The 26505-nt window shown below is 38.2% G+C and overlaps 1 protein-coding gene across 1 annotated transcript in view; it reads right to left on the bottom strand.

The window, feature by feature from the left end:
• The window catches only part of cyfip2 (cytoplasmic FMR1 interacting protein 2), a 36403-nt gene that overhangs the window by 7596 nt on the left and 2302 nt on the right, over positions 1 to 26505 (bottom strand). The window contains exons 2-21 of the mRNA XM_036569010.1: positions 17631 to 17780; positions 15401 to 15490; positions 12288 to 12365; positions 10427 to 10528; positions 7881 to 8062; positions 7638 to 7734; positions 7406 to 7534; positions 7179 to 7283; positions 6498 to 6586; positions 5038 to 5275; positions 3381 to 3673; positions 2999 to 3146; positions 2727 to 2880; positions 2381 to 2537; positions 2182 to 2278; positions 2004 to 2080; positions 1202 to 1310; positions 937 to 1056; positions 572 to 771; positions 287 to 374 (exon numbers count right to left, since the gene is read on the bottom strand). Coding sequence (XP_036424903.1) covers positions 287 to 374; positions 572 to 771; positions 937 to 1056; positions 1202 to 1310; positions 2004 to 2080; positions 2182 to 2278; positions 2381 to 2537; positions 2727 to 2880; positions 2999 to 3146; positions 3381 to 3673; positions 5038 to 5275; positions 6498 to 6586; positions 7179 to 7283; positions 7406 to 7534; positions 7638 to 7734; positions 7881 to 8062; positions 10427 to 10528; positions 12288 to 12365; positions 15401 to 15490; positions 17631 to 17747 — 2670 coding nt within the window. The 5' untranslated portion in view covers positions 17748 to 17780. The remainder of the gene's footprint in view (positions 1 to 286; positions 375 to 571; positions 772 to 936; positions 1057 to 1201; positions 1311 to 2003; positions 2081 to 2181; positions 2279 to 2380; positions 2538 to 2726; positions 2881 to 2998; positions 3147 to 3380; positions 3674 to 5037; positions 5276 to 6497; positions 6587 to 7178; positions 7284 to 7405; positions 7535 to 7637; positions 7735 to 7880; positions 8063 to 10426; positions 10529 to 12287; positions 12366 to 15400; positions 15491 to 17630; positions 17781 to 26505) is intronic.

Below are 26505 nucleotides of genomic sequence, written 5' to 3'. Positions count from 1 at the left end.
GTTTACATGGGTTCAACATAATGAATAATGAATTATTAAAGTAATAAATACCTTCTGAAGCTTATTTTGTCCACTATTACAGCTAATTTCACAAAATGCCTTTTAAATGAAAAAAAAAAAAAAATCTTTCTTTCGGGTTAAATTTGAGTAAATTATCCTTAATTAATTACGATTGACTACAAAAAACAATGTTATTTTTTATATATGAAGTTAGTTTAAAAAAATATACATTTTCATGAATTCATCACTTTATTCATAAATAAAGTCTACCAGCGCTAATACATACCTTAGAGCCATACAGATAGTAAGGCTGAACATTGGCAGGCTTATCCCTCTGAGGCTCCTGGGTGAAGGGAATGGCTGTGCGCACAAACCTGTTTCATAGTGGAAATAGAATTAAACAGGAATACACAAATGTAACAGCTGGAACTATTTATACAAGCGGTAAAATAAAAACAAAACGGAAAATAGGAGGGGTTATGCTTTCTATTTTTTCTAAATTTTGTTGGTAAACTAATCACTAAACACTAATCCTTCATATACTTGAACTTTATAGTGTGTCAACACTGACCTGTTGGTGGAGCCATTGTAGCAGTAGTTTGGCAGGAAGTCAAAGTTGAGCTCCCAGAAAACGTGTAGTGTGATGCGGCCATACGGCGCAGACACGTTGTGGTTTGCCTCCCGGAACATGGCATCAAAACTGTCCAAGGTCATGTGTTTGGAAAGCAGCCGATGAGTCAGTCTATTTATTTCCAGAAGCCACTCGAGCTCCTGGAAAACATGCATACACACAGTATGGATGATGAGAATACTTTTAAAGAGAGAAAATGTGTTTCAAAACAATTTATACATTTAACACTGTAATAAACTAAATGCACCATCAAGGTTTCTTTATTAAAACTACACTCAGTCTGCAGTGCATTGCTTTTTTTTTACCACTATGGACGTGAGGTCTTCACTCTCAAAGCGGCTAATGGCCTGGTCCAGAGATTTGTACATGGCTGCTGAGATCCTCTGGGTGATCAGCCTGTTCAGGTCAATGGAGCGACCCAGGAGCTGTCAACACACATACACATGCATTTGTCATACTCTGATTAAAAACTTTATTAATTTTTCCTCACAACAGAACAATTAAATCTACTTTAAGCTATAAAGTACTACAGACAAACTCTTACAGGACACAAAAGTCAAAAAGCTGTACCTGCACGTGTCTCTGTTTCAGCAGTGTCTCATAGCGGTTGGAGGGGGGGTAAGGGATGATCACACCGTAGTTCTTACACTCTGCCCGGAAGCGCTTGTCCAAGAGGACGCTGAGACACAAACATTCACATATTCATAAAGTTCAAAGGTTGACCAAACACTCAACATTAAAGGAGAATTCCATAGATGCCTTAAAATTTCTGTATACTGAAATCGTGTAAACAACATCATTCAGAGTGGGTTGATATGAAAAACGCCACGCTAGAGAAACTTGCAGATTCCGAATAGTTTCCAGTGGCGGTGATAGGAACCAGACGTCCAAAGCGTTTCATGTCTTTAAACTTATTACACAAAATGGTTACAAATATGTTGCCCTGTTTCCAAGACTTTTGTTTATGATAGTTTTGCTTTGGCCTAAAATGTATTTTTAAAATATGTGCAGAGCAAACAGGCACCTGCAGGGTACTGTAAGACAAAACAGTACTCAAAAAAACCTTTTTTCCAGATTTACCACTGTTTTACCATTAACATTATTACCAGTAACATTATTTATAAAACTCAAAAGATGTGTGGTAGACTGGATATTTTAAATAGCATGTTGTAAATAAAAATGGCTGCACTGTAGTCATTGTGACCCCTGGTTCCCATCTTTACCATTGTAAAATAATGCACCATTCACATAAACCACTTTGAATGACTTTGTTTTTTATTAATTGCTTTATGCAGAAACTTTGAAATATTGGAGGAATTCTATTTAAGTCATTTGTCAAGCCATAAATGTATAAGTGAAAGTGAAAGTTCACCTTCCAGCCATTGCTTTGTAATAAGCAAATATCTGATCAGCCAATTTGTAGACAAACTGATCAAAACAAAGGTTCACCTAGACAAAGAAAAAAATCTTAGCTACATCTTTAAACATGGGTTAAAACAGGATCAATCAGATTGGGCTATAGTATCAGATTAAGGTCTAAATCACTGTACCTCAGCCTCTATTTCATCATACAGGAACTGTTTCTTGAACTTGGTAAGAGCGTAGTATCCACTGTCATTATAAAGATCCAATGGATACAACACGTATCTAGAAAAAAATGGTAAAATTAGTCAAAAATAGTTCTGAAAAAGACATCTGGATGATTAATAATAGTAAACATGTATGACTATATGTGTTTGCTGCACTAACTCCATCATAGAAGGCTCTTTGGTCTCCAAAATGTGGTCAGTGAGGATCCAGGGCATGGACATCTCGATGGGGAACTGGATGCGGCGACCCATGGTGAGCTCCAGGAAGAACTCTCTGAACCACAGTTGTGACAGGTCACAGCACTGCTGCAGGGCCTCTGAGAAGCGATCAGGAGAAGAAATTAATCACCATGAAGACATTTTTACAGCAACAGCAAACAGGCTGTAAGAGCACAAGCAACAGTGTGGTACGTAGAGTAGCTCTTTTAGGAACCTGAGATAGTGATTTGAAATTTGATTGTGAACGTGAATGTTTTCAGTTGGAGGGGATGGAAGTGGTTTCTTACCACTGAAGTTGAGGAGGTGGGTATAGAAGAAGGACTGCTTGTGGAAGTCCTCAATGGCCTGGACTATGGGGCCATCCAGGCTGCTGCGCAGGGTCTTCTTGGAGCCACTCTTATCGGCTATCAAAGACTCAAGCATGGTTCGTACCATGTAAAGCTGCAGGTCAGGAAAGGATGAAGAGACAACAGTCAGAACAAGTGAAAATAAACTGAGACATCCCTTTCATTAAAAACTCAAATCATCAGTAGAACCTGTCATTTCAGCGTCATCTGACCTGTGTGCTTGAAGGGCCAACAGCACGGCGGGGCACTTTGATATCAAAACCTCCTTTGGGGTCCTTCTCTCCCCTCAAACAGGGATCATTAGGGGGCTCCCTGGCTCCCTCCCAGTCACAGATGGTTTTCCGAATGGCCTGTAGAACACTTTAAGGAAAGACATGAAAGAACTGTCAGTGTTTGAAGAAAATCTTGCTGAATTAAAGTGAAAAGGCTGTTGCAAAAAAAGTGTTTTATTGTGCAATGCATGTGTGATTTTATTTCAAACACAATTAGCACAGAGCCAAAACAACAAAAACTATGTCATTGTCCAATTAACTCCAGACTGTCCTGTACACAAAGACTTTCAGAAAGCCATGAAACAGCAGATTCTCATCTCACCTAATAAGGACATTCTTCTTCTTACGGACAGCCTGCCTGAGTGGCTCTCTCAGGGTGAGCTGGGCGAAGTCCTGCAGCGCAGCATAGATGGTGTTTCTAATGGCTTGGTTGAACACACTTTCCATGCGGCCCATCAGCACCTGCAGGCCTTTGATCATGGCAATCACTTCCACCAGGGCAAACTTCTCCTCACTGGTGTAGTTATAGCGTGTGGCACGCTCGTACTCCTCAGCTGTGCCAGGACAGTCTTTATTACAGAACTTATCAGTAGGGTGCACTAGTTTCCATGAGTACTGGAGTGGCACAGAGAGAAAGAGAGAAAGAGAGAGAAGAAAACTGAAAAAAAACTGGGTCAGCTGTTCAATATTCATACACATGCAAAGTCTTAGGTACTGGAGAAAAATGACAAAGTAACAATTTATTTGTTTAAAAACAAACATTTATATAAATAAGCAAATAAAAACAAACTATATATTATGATTTTATACATGTCAGTGTGTTTCCAAACCTCTCTCAAAGTAGTCCAGTATTTACAGTTGCCATCCAGTATCTAGTTTGGCTGATCAATCCTTTATTAATTTACATCAGCTGTGCTGCTAATGGAATTTAACAATTACAATCAGTTTTATCGCCCTCTAACCCTTCAGCAGTGTTCAGAGGACCACCTTCAGCTGGAAGGTTTTGGTTGTTGGACGGATAGTTTACTGTACAACCCCAATCCCAAAAAAAGTTGGGACGCTGTGCAAAATGTAAATAAAAATAAAATGCAATGACGTGCAAATCATTTAAACCCTATATTTCACTGAGAATAGTATAAGACCACATATCAAATGTTGAAACTGAGAAATTTTATTGTTTTTTACTAAATATATGCTCATTTTGATTTTGAAGCCAACAACACGTTCCAAAAAAGTTTGGACGGGGGCGGGTTTACCACTGTGTTTCATCACCTCTTCTTTTAACAACACTCTGTAAGCATTTGGGAACTGAGGAGACCAATTGCTGTCGCACTGAAAGTGAATTTTTTTCCCATTCTTGCTTGATACAGGATTTCAGCTGCTCAACAGTTCATCTTTGTTGTATTTTTTATTTCATAATGTGGGGGTGACAGGTCTGGACTGCAGGCAGGCCAGTTTAGCACCCAGACTCTTAATATGGAGCAACGCTGTTGAAATACATGCAGAATATGGTTTAACATTCTCTTGCTGAAATAATCAAGGCCTTCCCTGAAAACGTCGGTGTCTGGATGGCAGCATATGTTGCCAAAAAGTGTATATCATTCAGCATTATTGGTGCCTTCACTGATGTGCATGTCACCCATACCATGTGCACTAATGTACCCCTATACCATCATGAATACTGGCTTTAGAACTGTGCACTGATAACAAGCTGAGTGGTCTTTAGACCGGAGGACACAGTGTCCCTGATTTCCAAAAAGAATTTCAAATGTTGATTCATAGGACCACAGGACGCTTTTCCACTTCAGTTTTTAATTGCAATGAACATCAAAAAAAGCCATCTGATTTGTGAAGCGAAGGAAAGACTGATTTCTAGACAAGCAAAAGGTAAAAACTGAAAGGTCATAGCTACAAATAAAGGCACAGATAGTCCCTCAAATACACAAAACACCACCCGTCACACTCCAACACATACTTACCACTTCCATGACGTGAGTGCTCCACTTGGAGAGCAGCTGCAGGCCTCTGAGGGCCAGGTCAAACAGCTCTCTGTACTCCTCGTCAGACTTCTGGCTGTCTAGCCCAGAGCCCGTCACCACTTCACTGTTACTGTAGCGTGCAAGCTCCGAGATAAAGCGGATGTGGTCGTCTCGAATCTGCACCATCTGCTCACACAGGTTATACTGCGGACTGATGCTGCTCTGGGTGCAGGTCCACCTGGGGGAGGCAGAGGAGAATAAGGTTACAGCGAGGTCAGAAACTGTGTTAGGTCTAGGTTTGGGCAGTATAAGGTTAAAAAGGTACAACGTGGTATTTAAAAATGATGACAGCATTTAAAAATTATAATGGTATTTCAAAATTACAACATGTCAAACTTCTGCTCCACATCTAAATGGCCAAATAAACACATTCCACCCATATTTTAGAGGGGCTCACTGAATGGCAGAGTGGCAGCTCACCAATAGGTGACACTAATAAAAAAGGGAAAAAATAAGCCAGAACTTCAGAACATCAGAAAAACTAAGCATGATAGCAGCTCAGTGATGGCTAAAAGCTACACTCATCACAGAACACCTCTGATTTCAGCTTTCACTCTAACAAAAGTCAGTTGAATTTGTGCTCTCAGATATCTTTTAAACAGGTGTCATTTTAGGATCAGTTCGTGGGAACCAAGCCTGGGCTGTGGTGTGTAACATTGTCTTGTTAACTAATCCTTTGTTAGCTTAGCCAAAATGCAACAGTCACAAAGACCACAGAAGAGATCCGATTTTGTCTTTCCGTCACTCCTGTCACCTGACTTTTGCTCTCTCGGACAGTTCATCTATGCTTGTTTCAGCAGAGCAGCAGTTAGTCAGAATGAAACATGCACTGTTTGGGTCTGTAATCTGCTCACTACACTAATGTAAAATTAGCTGAGTAGGTTACAGATCCAAAAACACCAGGGAGCATATTTAATTTCCACTTTCTATCCATTTAGCGCCAGCTGCTTGACTTTACACCTAAGTGTGAAGAACTTTAAGTTCTGTGCTTTCTTTAGCCAAAATCTAATGTTCTGTGGTGAGCATGACTGCTAAGCTAATGCTAACCAGCTAATCTCTATCCTCGTCTGCTGCACTGTGGAACTGTTAGAACTGTTAGACAGACGATTTGACATTAAGTGAATGATGGCTTGAAAATTGTGCACTGTGTTCACTTATTTGGTGACGATGTTGAGCAAACTAGAGTTTGTGATTATTTTCGATTTTGAAATGATGCAGGACGAGACGGCACAAAAACAACATAAATGATTTCATGTCACTTAGGATGCTTTTACCCTTTAGTGAGGGCTAGACATCATTGGGAACACAGTATGCTTTCATAAGCCAGTCAGACAAAAGTTAACTGTAAAACCCTAACATTATCCATGCCTTTACTACTGCTTTGAAATGTTTAAACTCACTTTGACTTATTCTCCTCATAGTGGGCACTCGTCTCAATGTACCGAGACAGCTCGATCTGCATATCACCAAAAAGAGGTACCACCTGGAGCTGTGGAGGTATTTAAACACATTTTACAATTTAACACAACAACTGTGCTATATTTGTAAAGAGATTTCTCTTAAAGAGATTCCAAAGATTTTCAAAAATTCTGCATAATTAAATAGTTAAGATAAACAATAAACAAAGTCATTTAGAGTGTTCTGATGCAAAATTCTCTGTTGTAGAGAAACTTTCGGAATTGTTCTCACTGGTGATGGTGGGAACCAGACATCTTAAGTGTTTAATGCCTCTAAAAGCTACATCACAGAAAGTTATCACATAAAATTGTCATGAAATGCCATAGGAGGTAAGATTTCAGACTTAAACATAAAATCCATTTATGACGTTTTATCATCGTTACATAAAAAACTCAGAAGACACGTGTAGGTTCCCTGGCTGTTTTGGATAGTAAATAAAACTGCTATATTTGCATCATAGACATCACTACCCCTTACTCCTATCACCACCACTGTAAAGAAATATGAGTCCATAGGTTTTTCTGCAATGCTCCATTTCACATTGAACCACTCTGAATGATTTTGTTTACATGTTGTTAAACAAAATTATGTAGAAAAAAAATAACCAGGCATTTTAAACTAACCTTGAAGAACTTGTCAATTTTGCTGAGGTTTATCCTCTTCTTGGCATCCAGCTTGTAGATGTTGCTAACATTTCCATCCATCAGATAAAGCCCAAAACCCATCACCTGAAAAGCAAAGGAAACACAATCACAATTAAAAAACAAATCAAGACAAATCCATTAAACTGCATATATAGTACAATTGATAGACCACATAAGACTCTGAGAGAAGGTGAAGCCTTCTCCACCTTGAGCAGCATGTGCTTCTCGCTGGGCGTCAGGTACATTTTGTTCTCATAGTAGTCCACACAGATGTTAACGATATCAGCCAGAAGCTCCTCATAACCAGGAATCACCTCCAGCTGCTGATGCAAGCACTGAAGAAAACAACCAAACAGATCATTAAAACATACAAAAATCACATATAAGAAACACAGGAACTAAAACGTATCAAGGAAATTGAGGGGAAATCAACTATACCTGTGTAATTCTGTTGTGATTGGCTAAGAACATGGAGAGATTTTGGGACTCCTGGATAGACTGTGGGTCTGCCATTTTTCTGAGGAACTGAGCAGCTCTATAAAGTTTAAAAGGATAAAACAGGGATGAGAAATTAAATAGAAAGAAATCACACTGACAGGAATACTTACACAGTAATTACTAATATTAATCACAATAACTACTTAGTTGAAGATCATTTCTGTAGCTGTGAACCTGCTGTACCTTTTGTAAGCAGAGTGGTCATTCTTGACACTGCACTTCATGTTCTTGAGTTCATCAAGGACTGCAAACATATTGATGAATTTCCCCAGAGTCAGCAGGTAGGCCTCGGAAACAAAGTCCTTCCTGCGCTCAGCGTGACACAACCGCTTGACCTCACTGCAGAAGCGCTCAATGGCCTTACGCTAGAACAGGATAATAGATGTAAATGTTCTGGACCATTTAAATAACCTTTACTCAATCAGGATTTTCCACAAACATCTAGCAACAAGCATTTTCCTTCCACACAGTGATGTATTTCAGAGTGATCTCTGAGCTAGCTGGGCATTTTGCACGATAATAGACAGGGAGGGGTAAATTAAACTATTGTTTTATATTGTTTTCCCCACCCGCTGGTGCACAGTGATGTAATCAAAACTCAGACATTTTAGAGGCGGGTAAAAGTCATTACATTTTGACGGAATATTACCAAAAGGCAAGAATTTTGTCTTTTAAATGATACCAGGGCGGCTGCACACTTTTTAAAATCAACTACAGTGCTTTGTAACACCTTGACATAGCAAAAATAATGCTATTCCCACAGAACAACACCACCCACAAACACAAGTATGGTATGTATTAATGTCTATTTTATTTAAACAGATGACTGAAATCAAACATGGATATATGAGTCTTGCACTGCCTTCTCAGTGTGTTTGACATTATCAGTTCTGCTGTTTTCAGGCCCTTCATCAATAGTCAGTTTCTGACTACACGACTGCTATTGGCTGAGTATTTTTGGTTAGCAAACTATCTGGAATTACTCTTATTGACCAGGGTATATTTTGGTTTTTCCATTTGAATTTACATGACCAAATCGTGAGGCAAATTATTCAGTAACTGTATGAAATAAATGTAAATTTTTATTTTATTTATTTATTTTAAAAGCTCCCCTCAAATGAACGTGTTTTATGATCATATACATATTGCTATATGCTTACAATTTACTGCTGAAAGCCAAAAATCTTTCGCTTTTTGTATTTTTTTTATGAAAAAAATTTTAATATAGAGTATATCACTGAAGAGACACCATCTGTTTATAGTTTATAGCCCAGATTTATGGAAAAATGGGTCAACTTTCAGTAGACAAAAAAACTGTGAGTTCACCTTCTTTTATTATTAGGGTTTAAAATTACATTTCCCATCTATTTGACTGGAAAGAAGACAGTTACAGCTCTCAAATGTGATCTTAAGGAGTTGAAAAGGTCAAAGTAAGCAATGACTCTTTTCAACCAGGTCTTTAGGTTTCATCTTACAATTTAATTAAGGATGTCCCTACCAGTTCTGTGCCCCCAAAATGTTTTGACTATCAGCCGATAACGTCTGATTACAGCCTTAGAGATGATTATAGATTATACAAGCACATAAAACATAATACTACAGTAAAATTTTACTCTTGTATTAGATGGTGGTCAAACTTATCGTAACTCTTAAGGCTTAATATAATGTGACCTTCTGGACTGACTTTAAACTTTTTTGGCCTGCTTTTTCAAAACGACCATTTTATAGTGTGTTTAATATTGATTATGATCCAGTTTGACTAAACTGCCTGATTTGGCTACCAGTTACTTTGAAAGGCTGCAGTGTGTGTACACCCTGATGTACATCCTGAACTTATAGTTTTGGTCTATTTTTGTGAAAAAAAAACTGAATGTGCTGCGATTTTATATTACTCTGACACTTGTGCAGTAGCTGCTCATTTCTCTCTGTTTTGAATGCACTGTTTCTGCCAATGCTGGTTTAAAACCAGAACCACCTGCCGCAGCCAGTAAAGCTGAATGTTTCTGTGATTGTTTTATTTTGAACCAGCTGTGATTCATGAGTGAATGTCACAGGAGTGTGATTTACAAACGGTTTTGGTGTTATGTTGCCTGTTTTAAGTGGCTCGAATCGCAATAACCTCACACTTAAGTTTTACGTGCCCATGTTTTGATGAAAGGCACAGGCACGGCCAATGTTTTAAGTTCACATGTAAAATAGTTCCACACCGCAGACGTTTAGATGCTTTGTCAGCATCTGAAAACATGCCTCACTGCTGCAGGTTGTTGAATAATGTCCGATCATTGCGCCTCAACAACAGTGGAATAAACAGAGTGCAAAAAAAGCAGCAAAGGATCAGAACTGGATCAGCTTTGAAACAGCTAACTTGATTCATTAAAACATGCCAGGATATCCCAAAATGTAATACCTCTAACAGTAAAAATAAGATATTTTCACACTTTCTATGACCTTCAATTTTCTTTAATCTATTTAAGATCTGTGGGAACCCTCTGTGAAGAATTGTGCTTAGTATGCAGGAAACCATATTATGAATTATGCTTAATATGGCCAGGGACATAAACTAACAAGGTAAAAAAAGGATGCTGATTTCAGGTTTCAGATTGATTTAAGGGTGACTTTAAATGAAGTAATTGTGGCAGTAAAGAATAAAGTGGCATTATGTTCAGAGGTATAGGTAAAACACTGTATTACATTAGAATGAATAAGGTTAAATTCTCCTCCTCTCTTACCTGAAAGTACATAAACTTCATCAGCTTTGTGACCTCAGGCTCCAGCACTTCCACAGTCTTCTCATAGATCTCCACCCGGTTGGGCTGCTCATTGCACTTCACCTAAAATACACAAGAGGGCAACGTCACACAGGCTGGCCATTCATTATCTAGTCAGAACACACAAAAAACATTGTTTCCCTCTTAACCATACAGTAAAGTCAAGTTTATCTTTCATAAACAAATAAAAATTTCTGTAATGATTGCAAACAAACCCAAAAGAGCCGTCTTCTCCAAATAGCTATAAAAAATGGTGGCCCACTGATTAGTATTAAACAGGCTGTTTTTTTTTACTGTGCATTTCAGTCATTTGCTAGAAAATGTTTAAAACCAGATTACAGTCAATGTCAATAACGCTAGATGCTGTCTAGTTGAAGTAAACTTATACAATATTTACAAAATACCTTTTATATAAAACCACAAAGTCGTAACTTATAGAAAAGTATAGGAGAAAATGTTTCATCAAAAAGGCTACATTCTACATTTTTACTGGTCCACTTATGATATTGTGTTGGTTTATGTATCAAAAACAGTCATAATTCATTTTTACAAGGCTTCTTTTTATGCCTTGAGCCTCAGTCACACTTGCACTTACCAATGACATTTAACAAACAAAATGAATACATTTCAATGAAATCTGATGACTCTTTAAACACTTCTTTCCACTGACTATTAATAAAGACATGAAAAGGAAACAGCATGAGGTGCAGCTAGTCATGAGGCTGTGGTATTATATTTATTTTTGTAGTTTTACAGTTTGGTTTAGATGAGTTAAGCTGGGTAAGAGCATCGCCAACCATGTCAGTCATGTTTTTGTTTTTTGGCAATCAGGTGTTTAGCATGTTCTTGCGAGTATAAAATTATATGATATATTCATGTTCATTTTTGAGTTTTACTGTTTATGGTTAGCAAGTTGGCTAGCTTGCTAACTGCACCACACAGAATTTTTTTCCCACTGCAGATCTTCCAAACTAGCCTTAGTCATGCCCATTTTGCAATGCGACACACACTACAAATGTCTAGTGTAACTGCAGCTTTAGAATTAAACACTGTTTTTTTACTGTGCCTAAGGCTGATATATGTAACGTCAACAGGAATGGACAGGGCTACACTGCCATAGACAGATATATGTAACTGTGATGTTTGTCGTAACATTGAAAAAACAATTCATTTAAATTGGGCTGCTTTTTACAGCTTAGTTTCTTCATATGCACTGAGAGGACTGGAGAATGAATGATACGTTGTGAAAACTAAACAATGTTGACAAATTACATTGAGATCACTAAGAGGGCCAGCTGTGTCCTTGGAAGTCTCCTAGATGCAATGCAGGTGTTGGGAGACAGGAGGATGTTAGCCAGACTACCATCCATGCTGGAGAACAGCTTCCACCCCATGCATGAGACTCTGGCAGCACTGGGCAGCTTCTTTAGTGACAGGCTGCTTCACCAAGTGCGTGAAGGAGCGTTACCGCAGGTCCTTCCTTCCTGCTGCTGTTAGACTGTACAAGCAGCACTGCTCCCAGCAGAACCACCCCCCCCCACCCCCCGTTAGTCCTCACACACCTACAGTAGGTAAATTGTGAATTCATCACCATACCCGTGTGCAATATAATCAATACTTCATCCATTTCGCATGTGCAATACATGTAAAATAACCTTACAGTGTAAATATTTTTTGCTTTTCTATTTATAATGTCTATATTGTTAATTTTGTGAAGGATAGAGTTTATATTTTTTATCTTTAGTATTATATATTGTTTATACAATAACAATAAACTGCAACAGTGTTAAGTAATTAACAATGAATGGCTTTTTGTATGTACCTGAGGTATGGCTCTGGAGCAGCTCCTCCAGGTGTACAGCATGACGGCATATTCATGCCCTTCCTCCAACATTTCATTCTGAAGAATGAGACACATTATTAGAGGCAAGTAGTAAGATACTGCAGAGTACTGTATACACAGAGAATCTTAACACCACATCAACTCACTGAATAGTCCCTGATATCCTGTCATGTACTACTATTTAGCCCAAACTGTTTAGCCTAAATTAAAAAATAACTTAAAAATGAAAAGCAAATGTTAGTATATATTTTTACTTCTGTATTACTTCTGTATGGTGAAAGCCTATGCACAGACATTCTAGTGGGTGGGGGCTCCAAGGAAGGAAAGAGCAACCTGAATGTGAATTAAATTAAATTGTATAAATTGTACAGTACATGGAGTGTGCTTTTATCCAGAGAGACAGTCTAATCAGGTTTTAGGGGACGGAAAATGTAGTCTTAGGAGTCTGAAAGGCCATGTCCTACATTTTTCTTGTGTTTTATGTTTTTCCTTGAGGTCCACTTATAATATTTTTGTGGCTTTATGAACCAAAAACAATCATGATTAATTGTTAATGACTATGTTCCAACCTCTTTGTATCCCTTAGAATTAAACAAGCTGTCTTTATCACTATATATTAAAGATGATATATGTAAATAGCCTCCGTTCTGATTAGATGCCCTGTGTTGTGCCTTATTCAAAAATTAGTCTAGGCTAAAACACTCCTTATAACTTCAGTGTGAATTAGCAGGGCTAAACTACTGTAGGCTGAATAGCATGATATATGTAAATGATCTGGCTATCATAACATTATGAAAGCACTGAATTCAAAATGGGTTGTTTCTGCTGCTCAGTTTCCATATATGGACAAAATGGACTGAGGAGAGAACAGTACGTTGTTTATATACTACATCAAACTCTTATTTCGAAAAAAGTGAAAAAAAAAATAGTTTTTCCAAGATATGGGCCCTAAAGATGACGGCAGCCTAAAAAAACACTTCATCACATGCTGATATGAGAGTGTTCTTGCCAGAGCATTGAAACGGTGATCTACCGTTTACAACAGGCATGTCAAAGTGGGGACCTTCTGGGCCAACGTGCTGTGGAGATTAGCATTTACCATCATCTAACGCTCTGAATTCAGTTCATGAAGGCCTTGCTAATTAGCTGATGAGCTGAATCAGGTGTGTTTAATGAGGCAGTGTGCTGAAGTCTGCAGTGTTTTGGCCTGTGAGGACTGGAGCCCGACACGTGGTTTACGAGGAGGTAGAATTATCCACTATTTTATTTAACTGTGATTAAAAAATTGAGAAAGCTGGATTATAACTCACCTTAGGCAGCTGGTTTCTAAAGACCCCCACATAGCCTTGCATAAATCAATGTTCGTTTCAATAACTACGAACTCGGTTTAACATGTTATTAGCGCATCTCACAACTGTACAGACTGGCCAGTCAAAGACCTCCTCTGGTAAAACTAATGCAAAATAGTGCTTTAATGTGATTAACATCTGGCATTGTACCGGTTAGCTGCAGTGTTAGCTCTTTAGCTTATCTGAGGAAGTTTCGGTTACTCGTCCAACATGAAAACCTACTGATTTCCCTCTGATATTTCTGAATAACAAAACGTGTTCAAATGTATTCTGCTGTGTGCTGCTCATTTTTTGAGCAACACCAACCAGTGCTGTTACATAAAGAAGGTAAAACTACAGCTCTGCACTAGTTTGAGTCAAAGGGTCTTTTTTTTGCTGGTGTTTTTCCTTCCTTGCGGTTTATTATTATCCTTTCATTAAACCTTACTTAAATATCAAAATTAGTTGGAATCTGAGTATGCGAGTAGTGTGGAGCAGGAGCGGAGCGGGGACTGGAGAGGCAGTTCTTCAGATATTACACACAACTCGTCTCATGTCCCTCATTTTGCTGCATGAATAATTAAGATGTGCATTTGTTTACGGCAGTTATCTGGCTTGTTATTAGGCCATTGTTTCAAGCGTGTACCTACTGAAAAAAAGGCTCTGTAGCACAGAATGTTTTACTAGTTTTTATTTAATTCTGGCCACATTATATAACTCATGGAATGAATGCATATTGTTTTGTTTCAGAAGCAAATATCATAATTTTTTTCTTTTCTCTGATGTGTAAGAAAAGAGCGGCAAATAGAAAACACAGAGCGGAGTGATTACACAATGTCTGCTGCTCCTCTCCACTCACACAGTCTGGTCAGAATGCACATCCCTATTTCCAGGGATGTAGTGATCCATAGATGTGGTGTGCATTCATGACAGGTTGTAATTGACTGGGGTGAAATCTATAGGGGGCCCAACAGCGATGAAGCTCATGGACCGTAAGCCAACCCACAAGCTCTATTCCTTGCATGAGACTGCACTAAGCAAAAACAGATCTATAACAATAGCACAGACAATATAAAAATAGAAATTGTTATACATGCCGGCAAAGAGGGCACCTGTACAGTCTAAAGGCAAAAACATGCTGATATGGTGCTAAAACAAACATACATATCAGATCATAAAATTAGGGCGTTGTTACTCTATTAATAGCCCATCACTTACTAATGGTTAAGTGGTGAACGCTCTAAAACCACACGCAGGGCACGATCTTAAAGATTCTCTAAGCATATAATAGACACTCAGAATAGAAAGACTGCACTCAACCACGCAGCGTAGCCACAGTAGCTGAAGAGCTTCACTTCCCCATTTAACCATGGAAAAACTATGTGTATGGAAAAAAGCTAACTGTCCGTCAAAGCACCAACATCACTGCAGTGCCTGACGAGAGTCTAGTGACCACTTTTACCTAAACCTACCTTCAATCAGCCAAAAACCCAGGGGGAACCCCACCTCAAACATAAACAAGACTGTCTCTGAAAGGGGATGTCTGTTATATACTTTCACTGATTAGTGTCTATCTAATACGTTAACAGGAGAATGGGAATGTGCTTCTATTCATGAGTTCATACTAGCCAAACATCCAGTGATAGCAAATAGAAGTAATCTTGTGTCCAAGTCATAACGCTCTGCCTTTTATCATGCAGCTGTCCTGGTCACATGACAGTGTCCAAATATGCAGTAGCACAGAAGACGCTTCTCTCTACTCACCATGCTGGAGTGGACAGTGGCCTGTTCAATGTACCGGGCGATACCAGTCACAAAAGCATTTCTGTCCTCAAAGTTGGTGTCAAAGTTTGCCTGTTTAAAGAGAAAAAGATTCCATTTGTTTTTGTTATAAATGTGTTATAATACACACCCAATGTAATCCTGAGTGACAAGTATGATAACTGTGAATTACCAAATTACTACTAGTGAATGTCTTTACTTATACTGTCAAAAAAAGTTACCAGGCTGATTAAAAATTTAGAGTTAACTGAATATTTAATATTAACTTTACACATGAAGAATCTGTGGCGACCTCAAGTTTTAAAGCAGCCCAGGAAACAATATTTTGAGTTAAAACATTTATTTCCTACGGTGTATTTATTTTTTCAATTTTAATTTTAGTTATTTTAGTTCAGAGACAGTTTATTTCAGTTTGTGAAAACAGAAGACCTGGGGCCAGTTGCACCAGCTGTATGTAGGCTAGCTAAAATGTAAGTGTTTACTACATTCAGGTTTACATATTACTTAATCAAAATGAGTTGCACCTCACAAACTCATTTTTACATTCGTTTGGGCTTAGTAGTTATTACATATTTTTGACAGGTGTTGGGGAAACCAACGGAAACTTCATAGACAGCACAAAGAAGACCGAAACTATGACCTGCCTTTTTTGCTTAACTAAACAACAAACACTAAATGCTACATGCTGTGATTTTATTAACTTGGTTTTACCATAAAGATAATGTTTCCATGACAGCAGGTTTATAGATTGATTCTGAACATGTCTTTGTCATTTTAAAGCAATGTACATATCATTTAGTTGTTACTAGCTAAGACAAGACTTTGTGGTGCAACTGAATTCAGTCAACGCATAGTCTGAACTAGTCTGAATTAGTATTAAAGCTGCACTTTGTAAGATTTGGAGGAAATATGTAATTGCACACAAGGTGCAAAAGAACATTTTTTAAATTTGGCTGTACTTCAGACCCCCTAAGTGAATGAATCTGATGTTCATGAGAGTCCAGATGTCCAGAGTTCTGAAAGAAAACTTGGTCCAAACTTGGTGAATGACATGAATAAGGATGTATGTGAATTATCTTCTACTGTCTTCCTATTTTCATTAGTATAATGTTAATTTTGTGTTTGAGACCTAAATATCAAACAAATTTTCTTTTTGAGCCCGTGTGTGATGTTAATGTGTAAAGACATATGACATGGTTCAAATAACTCCCACAAAATCTGACCCGGCACCAACTAACAGTATGTGCCCACTTGTACTTTTTCTTGCCAAATTCTGCTACACCGGATCTCTGTGCTTGCTGCTGGCGGGCGTGTCCTTATGGAAATGAAGGAACAGTACTGAACATATCTGAGCCAGTAAGCAATCTAATCTCTTTGCACAAAAGTTTTCAATCAGACTAAAATACAGACCTATGCTTTTTATGATTTTCAGAATGCAGTAGTCCTCCACACAAGCTAGAAAGTTAGCTTGCTCAATCTCATTAGCAAGTGAGCTACTTTAGCAAGTAACCAACAAGCTCTGTATGGTTTAAATCTTGTCTTCCAGCTCAAACTATGTAAACCTAATCTAACTGAACGTCTTCTCTCCATATCCTCACTATTCACAGTTCTGTATAAAACCAGATATTTTCATTAATATGTAAAACTGTCATGGATTGAGAGCAGAGAAAGAGAGCCGCAGTTTCTTTTTTGCTGTGCGGCGAAGCAGATTCTGCACGATGCAGCAGAGCTCTACACTGAAATGCGGTGAGGCAAAGTTGCAAGTGGACATGTAAGGACTGTGAAGACTTCATGCACAAACTTAAGAACAAATTTCCAAAAATCTGGTGCAACCCAGTCAAGGTGCTAACTGAACCTTGTATATTTCTGATTCTTCGTAGTTTAGATCTGTGTGTTCCTTCAAACTGAGTGTTCTATACTTTCTACATCTGTGATGTTTGTAGTGCTGATGTTGACCTCATTCAGTCAGTTAAAAAACATTTATTCTCCTTCCACCATTGATTCCCCATGAGCACTTTGCTCCACGAACAATAAGAGAATACAATATTATACAGAACTTAGCCAGTACTGGTACTTTTTTGTGTTGGTTGTCTGACATCTAGCCAGTGTGCAGGGTTGTTCTTTGTGTGGAAACCCACACATGGACTAGTTCCTTTCTTGACCTATAAATCTCACATAATAGCCCTGTAGCTGGCTGTGTCCCAGTCAGTACCTGGTACATGATGGAGGAAGGAGGCGGCTCGATGCATGGCTGCTGGTCTGGGAGCGGAAGCTCCTCCAGCAGGTCCACGTTGGACAGGGCATCCTCCAGAGTCACGTGGGTTGTCATGGCGACGCAAGATCACTCACAAAACAGCCCAGTCTGAAACACACAGACAGTGTCCTTAACATTCAGCACAGATTAACTCCAGGCTCCACTGGCTGGACGCCCAAAAACAGTTCAAACAACTAGTCTTGAAGTAGAGAAGCAACGGTGGTCAGTCACCAGTATAAACCGCAGTGATGCAGGGAAACGAAAATACTTGACCGAAACCAAAAGTGAAAATCACAATGGGGCAAAAACCAATACTGAGAAAAGCTGACAATAGAAAAAAAAAAACAAAAACACACAAACCAAAAAAAGAAAAGGCACATACATGGTTACAAACAGGGTTAAGGGATGTTGTTAGGCACAACATGAAGCAGAGGTAACGATGGCAAAAACTGTAAATTACTTATAATGGCTTACTGCCTTATTAAACACCCTTTTACGTTTGAGACTAGGCTTAATAGCGGGCTTGTGTTAAAAGGTAACAGGGATGCACAGATATAGGAATCATTGGCAGATGCCAATATCTGATATTTTTCTTGTACATACAGACATACAGTACTGTGCAAACATCTTAGGGATATTATTTAAAATGATTTACCTTAGCAGTAAGTGTATTTTACCAGCACACTTGCAGTGCTGTCAGATTGGGTAGGTTCCAGCCAAATTGGGCAGATTTTGGTTGGATTTGGTGGGAGAAAAAGTGTTTTGGTGGACAAAATTTGAGCTGGTTAATCATTATTTGGGCAGGTTTTAAAAATATATGTTACACTAATAAGCTGCATTATGTAATAACATTATGTAATAATGCAGCAGAAATTTGAAAAGGTCTAAATTCTCCCCACATCCAGTTATCAAAATGTTTGACTGATGTACATTTTAGTCACTCCTGTTGAGAAGAGACCGTTTCCCCACCCATCTGTATCGCTCGCGATTGATATCAATGCTTGATAATAAACATACGCAGTTTATTATTATTTATTTTTATTTATTTTATTATTGATGTGATAGATGTGCAGATGTGTTCATATGGCATTACTGACTGTACAGAGCTCTGCAACAGCTGGAAATTCTATGCATTTGCCTTTCTGATTGAATGGAATTATGGGTCCTATCATATACAATGCATTGAAAAATTGATCTGAAACAACTGATAAGTTTACACAACTGATAAGTTATGTCAATAAAATAAACAAACAAAACCAAATAATTTAATTATTTTATTGAAATTCTATATAGTTTCTTTGTCCAGGCATTTTCAGATGTTTGACAGGGACTTAAAAACATTACACAAAAAGTGTCTAGTTCTTCATATGATAAAACATAGTGATAAACAAATTTGTTTAAAAGACTAATAATGTCATCCAGTGACAAATACTTATTTGCAAACATTAACGTAGCCCTAAGCATATTACAGATGTCATCTGGTTAAATGCTGCATTATTTCATATTATGGATAAAATGACTGTAATAAGAAATGTTTTTGATGTGTGTTGTTGGGGCGTAACTACTAAAGCTGGCAACCCTGCACACTTGATGTAACATAACGAAATACTGATTAGCCAAACCAGGTGAGGGATAAAAACTACACGTAATACCGCAGTCCCATGATGAGAGGTTTAGAAAAGGTTGCGCATATTGACACATAAAATCAATACTTACTGTAGTAATATTATTTCTTTTAATTTGTTCTAGTATGAGCGTTTTTTTTTCTGCGCAAATTAACACTTACTGCCCAGATAATAAACTTTTTAAATCTAATTTTCTGAGATGCCTAAAACTTTTGCACAGTACTGTATCTGCCAAAATGGATACCGACACAAACATTAATAAAACATGTTAACTGGGAAAGATCCCCTGGATTAGCATAAATGCAGACAGATTAACTCCAGTAATACAGTCACCTAAATATGTTGCTTCTCCAAAGCATAATAAATACGTCATTAAAAATCTGTTTGAAGTATCTGTGGATGCTGATATGCTTTCAATATCCTCATGCATCCCTCGTTGTAAATGTTCTGTATCATTCAAAATGCAAGAAACATAACACACGCAAACACAGTGCACTCTTTGGCTGACATTCTGACGGGGAAATGTCATGACCTTCAGTATGGCGTCTAGTTAAACGCTTTCACTCCAGCTAACAGGTAAAAGTGAATTAGTCTCAAAACATCAGCCTTAATGCAGTTACAAGAGATCTAAAAAACACTACATTGTGTGTTCTATTAATTTAGCACAGTTGAAGAGTCTCTGCTCAGAAAAAGGAACATTCTTGTTCTATTTACCACCAACTTGATCAAAGACTTTTTAAAAATGCACACAGAAATGTATCATGTAACCAACCAGAACATGTAGCAAAAGGTGAAGATATATGGCTATGAGCCATCTGACCAAGACAGAGGCTGATTTATAAACTCTTCTTAATTTTACTTCCTCTGGTGTGATTAATAATATTAGCATATGACAATTCAATGAAGAGCCTGCATGAAACAATACAATGGTTCGCTTATTTAGAAAACTGAAAACAGGAACTCAGGGAGGAACTTGCAGAGTACAAAAGTGTGCAAGCGGCGAAGAACACACCACAAAAGGCGTGTGATAATGACACAGTATGGTGACAGCTACACACTGAAGCTCACTCGACAAAACCCTACCTGGATGAGGCAACTGACTTAAGCAAGCAGCAGTGAAAAGACAATCCTATATGAACAACTGTTTAACTTCTACTTATTAACATTCTGAAACATAAAAAAATTCCAAATATTAATTCACAGCATTTTCTGACACAATTTAGGTTCTTTCCGTGTGGTTTGTGCAACGCCTATGTGGGTTTGTGTCTGTTACACATTTAGAAACATTTACAGTCATGATTTATGCTGATATAGACAGATCAAGTCCTTTCTAAAAGTGGAAAACCCTGGGCACCCTGCAACCATTTCAAAACAAAGGTGCTGTACAGTTCAAGCGTCTAGGACACATATCCAAAATTGTTTCAGTACAACACACAGCATTAGTATTTGTGGTTTAATGAATATGTGTATCTTGTATTACAGAAATCTTTATGTATTTCATATTAGCAACGGTTCTGGTGAAACTGAAATGAAGCTTCGAGAATACAGTTAACTCAGACAAGTGATTATCGTCTGCACATAAACAACATCATCATAATCCAAATTCAGTTTTGAAGCACCACTTTCGTTTCAGAGCCTTATAGCTTAGATTTATAGATTTTCCCTGGTGGTAATATAATTACCACATAATTAGCGACTGGGCTAGCTTCTAATGTTACTTAATATTTCACACTGACATGAAATGATATATTGCACTGTACTCTACAGTCAACTTTCTATAATTAGACAGAATCATGTTTAGAGTCGACCAAAGCTTACAGCTTTTTTCTTGAGACCATGAAAATGTGAGTGAAAAACAGCTGTTCTGCAAATGTACATGTAAAATTTACCGTTAGCTATCTACCTAAACTTGATCTGTTCCTGTAAGACCCATAATTTGCCTCAGTGAATGCGTTGACTGCTTTTTGTTTATTTTGTCTCAAACAAAACATTGAAAATGCATCCATTTCAGATGTGGACAATAACTGCGGTCAACTTTTTTTATGTGCAATGTTCTCAAACAACTGCAATCAGGAGATTATGTAATAATTGTGACAGGTCTAATTATGACTGTATTTTTTCACAGACGACATGTAACACTGATAACATCCAGTGGTTAACAAGCCCATCCTTTTCACTCTCTACCAGGAGATCTCATGTATTGTCTTATTTGTTTCATTTGCATGTATCTCAGTATTCTTTGCAGGTCGAATATACATAACAATGTTTCCAAGGCCCGATTTACTAGTGTCCTGGGCAGGCTTCAACAAGAACAACTGCCCAAATGCCCAGGGCAAGTAAAATATTCATTTGGCACAGCAGCATTAAAAATCATTTGCACGGTCAGGCATGCTAATGTTCTGACAGTGAACAACCGATGCAGCCTTCATCCATTTCTATATGCAAACACCTCACCGCAGAAAAAAATGGTGCAATCCTCTTAAGTTAAATCTAGCCAACTGCACTGTTTGTTGGTACAAATTTGTAGTGCATGACATGATACAAAATGTCAGCAAGACAGGACAATTAGACAGCCTTGTCGCAAATGGCACCCTAAGCCCTGCAGGCCTCCTCAAATTCCACACTTTGGTGACAACAGGCAGACCTATAGACCACAAGACCTGGAGGGTGCCTGGTTTAAACGTGTACATTTGGGACAGACTCGTATGATATGCATGCCACACTTTTTTTTGATGAGCTAATTTGCTTATACACAGTAAGTGAATTCAGGTCACAAGCATAATTCAGCTCATTGACAAGTTCAATTATTAACTGAAAGCAAAAGTGCTGAGTACAGGTGTTAATGGACGTCAACGTGTTTTGGAAATGCAATATGATCTGAGCACTTAAACCACCTGGTAAAGGAGGTGGTAAAGGATGCATATGATCACCGAACATTTATAGTGTGAACGCTAAAGCAGAGACTAAAGAATAGCATCGCTCCTTTCCTCACTTTCTCTCGCTTTGTTTACAAGCTGCACTAGCAGTCCACGCTGTCTGAATGTTTGTAACGTCACGTACATGTACACAAACAAGGACCTGCGTCACATTTTTGTACGACAACAAACTGCCTGACGTAGTAGATCTGAGGAAGACCCTTCCTCCATGACAAAATCTGATCATTAGTGGTCCCCGGAGATGCACTTGAGACTCACTGAAAGGGCAGGTGCAAACAGCTGTACAGCCTGCTGTCCACTTCTGACTAGATCAATCGAGAAAGATGGTAATATAAAGTGTGAACAGGGCCTACATATGCATAAATATAGCTAATTTGATGGTTATGTTTTGTTTGTCTCATTTTTTCTATTATACATATTTTTAAATTAACCAAACATTAGAATTATTGTACAAACGTAGTAGAACGAAAAGGTGCCCTTGAATATGATTAGACAGCTGTAACTAACATGTCTTTTAACAAATCAGATACTACATCTGACATGACAGGGTAGAGCATCCAGATTTTGTTCGTCATGTGTCATCAGGTGTTGTGTTGCACGCAGGAATAAAATCACTGCAGGTATCACCGTAGAATTCATGATTATCTAGTTCACTGAGACAATAACTCTGCACTAGGTTACTGCTTACATTATTCTCATGCATAGAGACTGAGCAGTCTCTGTAATTATTCATGATCAAAGTCTAAAGAACCAGTGGTTTCTCTTTCGCTTTTCTATCAATCTACTGGAAGAAAGACTTCTTATAACTGTTTGTGATCCATAAATTATAAAAATGGGGCACTGAAACATTCATCAATTTACTACTACTACTACCACTACTTAATTTTAGTTTTGACTTCATTTTAAATAAGAGACCTTAGTTCTTTCAGCTAAGGAGACGTCTGGATGGCCCCTTACTCTGAGCAATTCTGCAGCAGACTTAACTCGAGTAAACATTTTTTGGTCCTTTTTCTATACTATATCAACAATTTGCGCCATCAGTCAGTCAAAGGTTCTGCTTTAACTTCTCACCCCACAACTGCGGTCACACGTCTGTTGATTTGCTTTCTGCAATCCAGTCAGGTGGCTGGAGGTCAGTTCAGAGACCATGTGCCTGACAGTCTGAAGCTTTCAATTTGGCCTCTGATCTCGCAGAGCGGCTGTGACAGGGCAGAAATGAGGCTTAATTATAAGGATAAGGAACAGAAAAGCAGCTGTGGCTACTTCACTCTCTATCCCATCAGGAGGGCCTCATGGATGGAGCTAATCGCACACTGACTCTAGACTTCAGACGTTCACTTAAATACACAGGTATACCACTCAAGCTCTAGACTCAGATTTTCCTAGATCAGATCAAATATAAGTGTTTAGGTCAGGTATCTAGAACTGCTTCAGCACAATTTCAAAAGAACTTTAAGTGACATGGATGCAACATATTTGAATGCTTTTCAATAATTTGTCTCAATTAAATCACAGCAACACTAGTTAGACTTATTATTAGTCAAACAAGGGTTCAGCTAGGAACCAGCCCTATGCTAACTTCTAACACTATATTTTGATGGTCCATGTAGACACTTTGTAGATCGTAAACTAACTAACATTCAAGATATCTATTAAATGCAACTGAACATTAGGCTGAAATTAACAGATTTATTACTATCTAAATCAAACCTTAACTTCATCCTAAAGCTTAACCCTAACATCCCTAAGGCTGGAGATGGCACAACACCCCAAAACAAACAACAAAAAATAAAGCATCAGTATATACTAGGGATATAAACTCAGGTGCTTGGTTAACCACTGAAGGTGCTAGCATTTAAATACTGAAATCACTATTTGGCTGTTCGTTACATTTCATCACAAGAAGACAGACCAACAATTCAGTGAAAGGCTAGTTTTTTATGTCTTAACAGGACTGCATGTGGCACATTTACTCTCATTTGCAAGGAAATACGTATATTATAATCACTAAACTTGTTGCTCCGAATCAAAAGGGCCTTAATATGAGTGTTTTGCGATGAACGCACTGTAAAGGAAGTAACTGACAAGCCAGAGATAGTGCAGCCTTATAGCTAACGTGGCCAAATAAGTTACTCTAGCTGATGTTAGAAAGGTCCAAAAAATGATTATTTATCTGACAAACTGACATGTGGACACACTAACCACTGTGGATAAAAGAAGAAAAGAAAACAAGTCCTCATCAGCATCCAGTGTTGTATTGGTTAGCTGTGTTTGCTGAGAGGGCGTCTGTTAGTCATCTGACACGAAAAAATTAGCTGGAATGCCCATCCCTAGTCCATGCATATACAATTTTGCAGCATATGCCATTTTTTCACTGCACAAAGTACAGGAACCTTTGACACAGAAAGTTGGAATGCAGTTTTTTCTATTGACGAGTGGTCCAGTACTGAATGTTCCAGTTTTATGGTTTTTAGCCGCATAAGTCTGGCAACAGGACCTAATGATACGCAAGAACATTTTTACTCTGTCTGTGTCAATGACAATTAAGAGAACTCTTTGTTCTTCCAGGTGAAGACAGTCACCTAGAACGATTACAAGACCAATAAACACCAAAGCTAGAATGTTCTATGTTGGCAGGTATTTTTAGAATTACTTTGTAAAGAGGGCATGCGATAGCTAGTTTCCACTGAACAAGTGCTTTTGCTCATATTTTCACAACTGACAGAGAATAAAAAATAATATGACTCTACAGATGATTATGTGCAACTGTAGACATTTGTGTGATGCAGAAAAGCTACAGTATATTATTTCAGGTCATTACAGTTTGAGTCCGTTCTTGTGCTTGAATGTGCAATGTAAAAACGCCCTTCAAAAACTGCTAAGCTTTAAATGAGCAATTTGTGAATGACACATTTTTTAAGATAAGCATCTAAAAGAAGGCTATCATGGTCAAACTATTCAAATGCTCTCCTACCCCACAGGAACAAACACACAGCTAACAACATCACATCACACAAGTGTGCAGTATTTCAGGCTAGATTTGTTACAGGACTGGATCGGATCAAATTTAGATGTGTTCGTTTACCTCACACAGTGTGAGCTTTGGGTTTAAAAAAAGACTAATAAAAAGTGGCCAAAAAGATCAGCCACAAGCCAATTTGGCTTTGAAGAAATTGGAATCAGGCAAAAAAATTCATGATCAGTGCACCCCTACAAAATAACCTACCAGTAAAGGCTTTGGAAAACAGTGCAAAACAATAAATAAATCTGTTAGTTTACTGCACAACCTGTCACTGCTTTACCTTTTGCTAGCTCATAGCACAGCAGTGTGCTGAACCTGGCTTGCTCTATTTGTTATGGTGATCTCAGCTTGATGTGGTTTTAGTGAAGAAATATGGCTGATTGAGCATCCTGCTTTAGACTCTAATAACAATAAAGCTGATCTTATTTGTCTGAAGGCAGACTAACCCATCCGGTAGATACCGTAATAACACTAAAACCTTATGAAAGTAGTCTTAGGGTCATATACATGTCAGTAAGCAGGCTAACAGCTAATTCTATGTCCCCAAAGAAGGTGGGACTTCCTGACACACATGTTGTATCTCGCCAAGTCACTCCGCTTTGATGGCTCGCTCACTTGTAATGGTGTGAATTAAGCAACGTACTTTACACTAAGTGCTAGTTTACAATGAGTGCTTGTCAGTGTCAGTAATTCAGTTGTATTTCAGGCCCGGTAGGCCTGCAGCTTCTTCTAAAATGGCCTCATTATCCCAGATAAATTTGTTTAAATATTCACAGTGAAAGACAGACAAGATGTAAACTTTAAACATGTTTTAGTAGCTTTAGCTTTTTGACAGTTCAATGAGCTGAATTTATTGGAATTCAAAAAAGGATTTGGTAATAAATTCAAAATATATAACATAACGGAGGCTGCCCCACATGAGCTAATGAGCCAAAGCTACAGCAAACCAGTACAACACTGGATGCTGATAGAGACTCATTGTCTTCTACAGGTATTTTTGACTCTTCACTCAATGATGTGCCAACATGTTAGTTTGTCTGAGCAATTTATTTGAACTGTTTCAGGACCCAGCATTAGCATCAGCCTAGCCTATCTGACAACAAAAGCCACACCACCTTTGCCTCAGTCATGTCCTTAACAACAGGTCCTCAGCAACGTGCTCACGTTAAGGCACTCGCGTTCTGGAATAGCAAAGTATGACATACTAACATACTCACTCACAATTATGAGCAAAATGTTCACATTATACT

This window comes from Colossoma macropomum, unplaced genomic scaffold (assembly GCF_904425465.1).
Source record: "Colossoma macropomum unplaced genomic scaffold, Colossoma_macropomum, whole genome shotgun sequence".
Classification (NCBI taxonomy): domain Eukaryota; kingdom Metazoa; phylum Chordata; class Actinopteri; order Characiformes; family Serrasalmidae; genus Colossoma; species Colossoma macropomum.
Note: the sequence above shows the minus strand (reverse complement) of the source record. Positions and strands in the feature narration are given on the sequence as shown.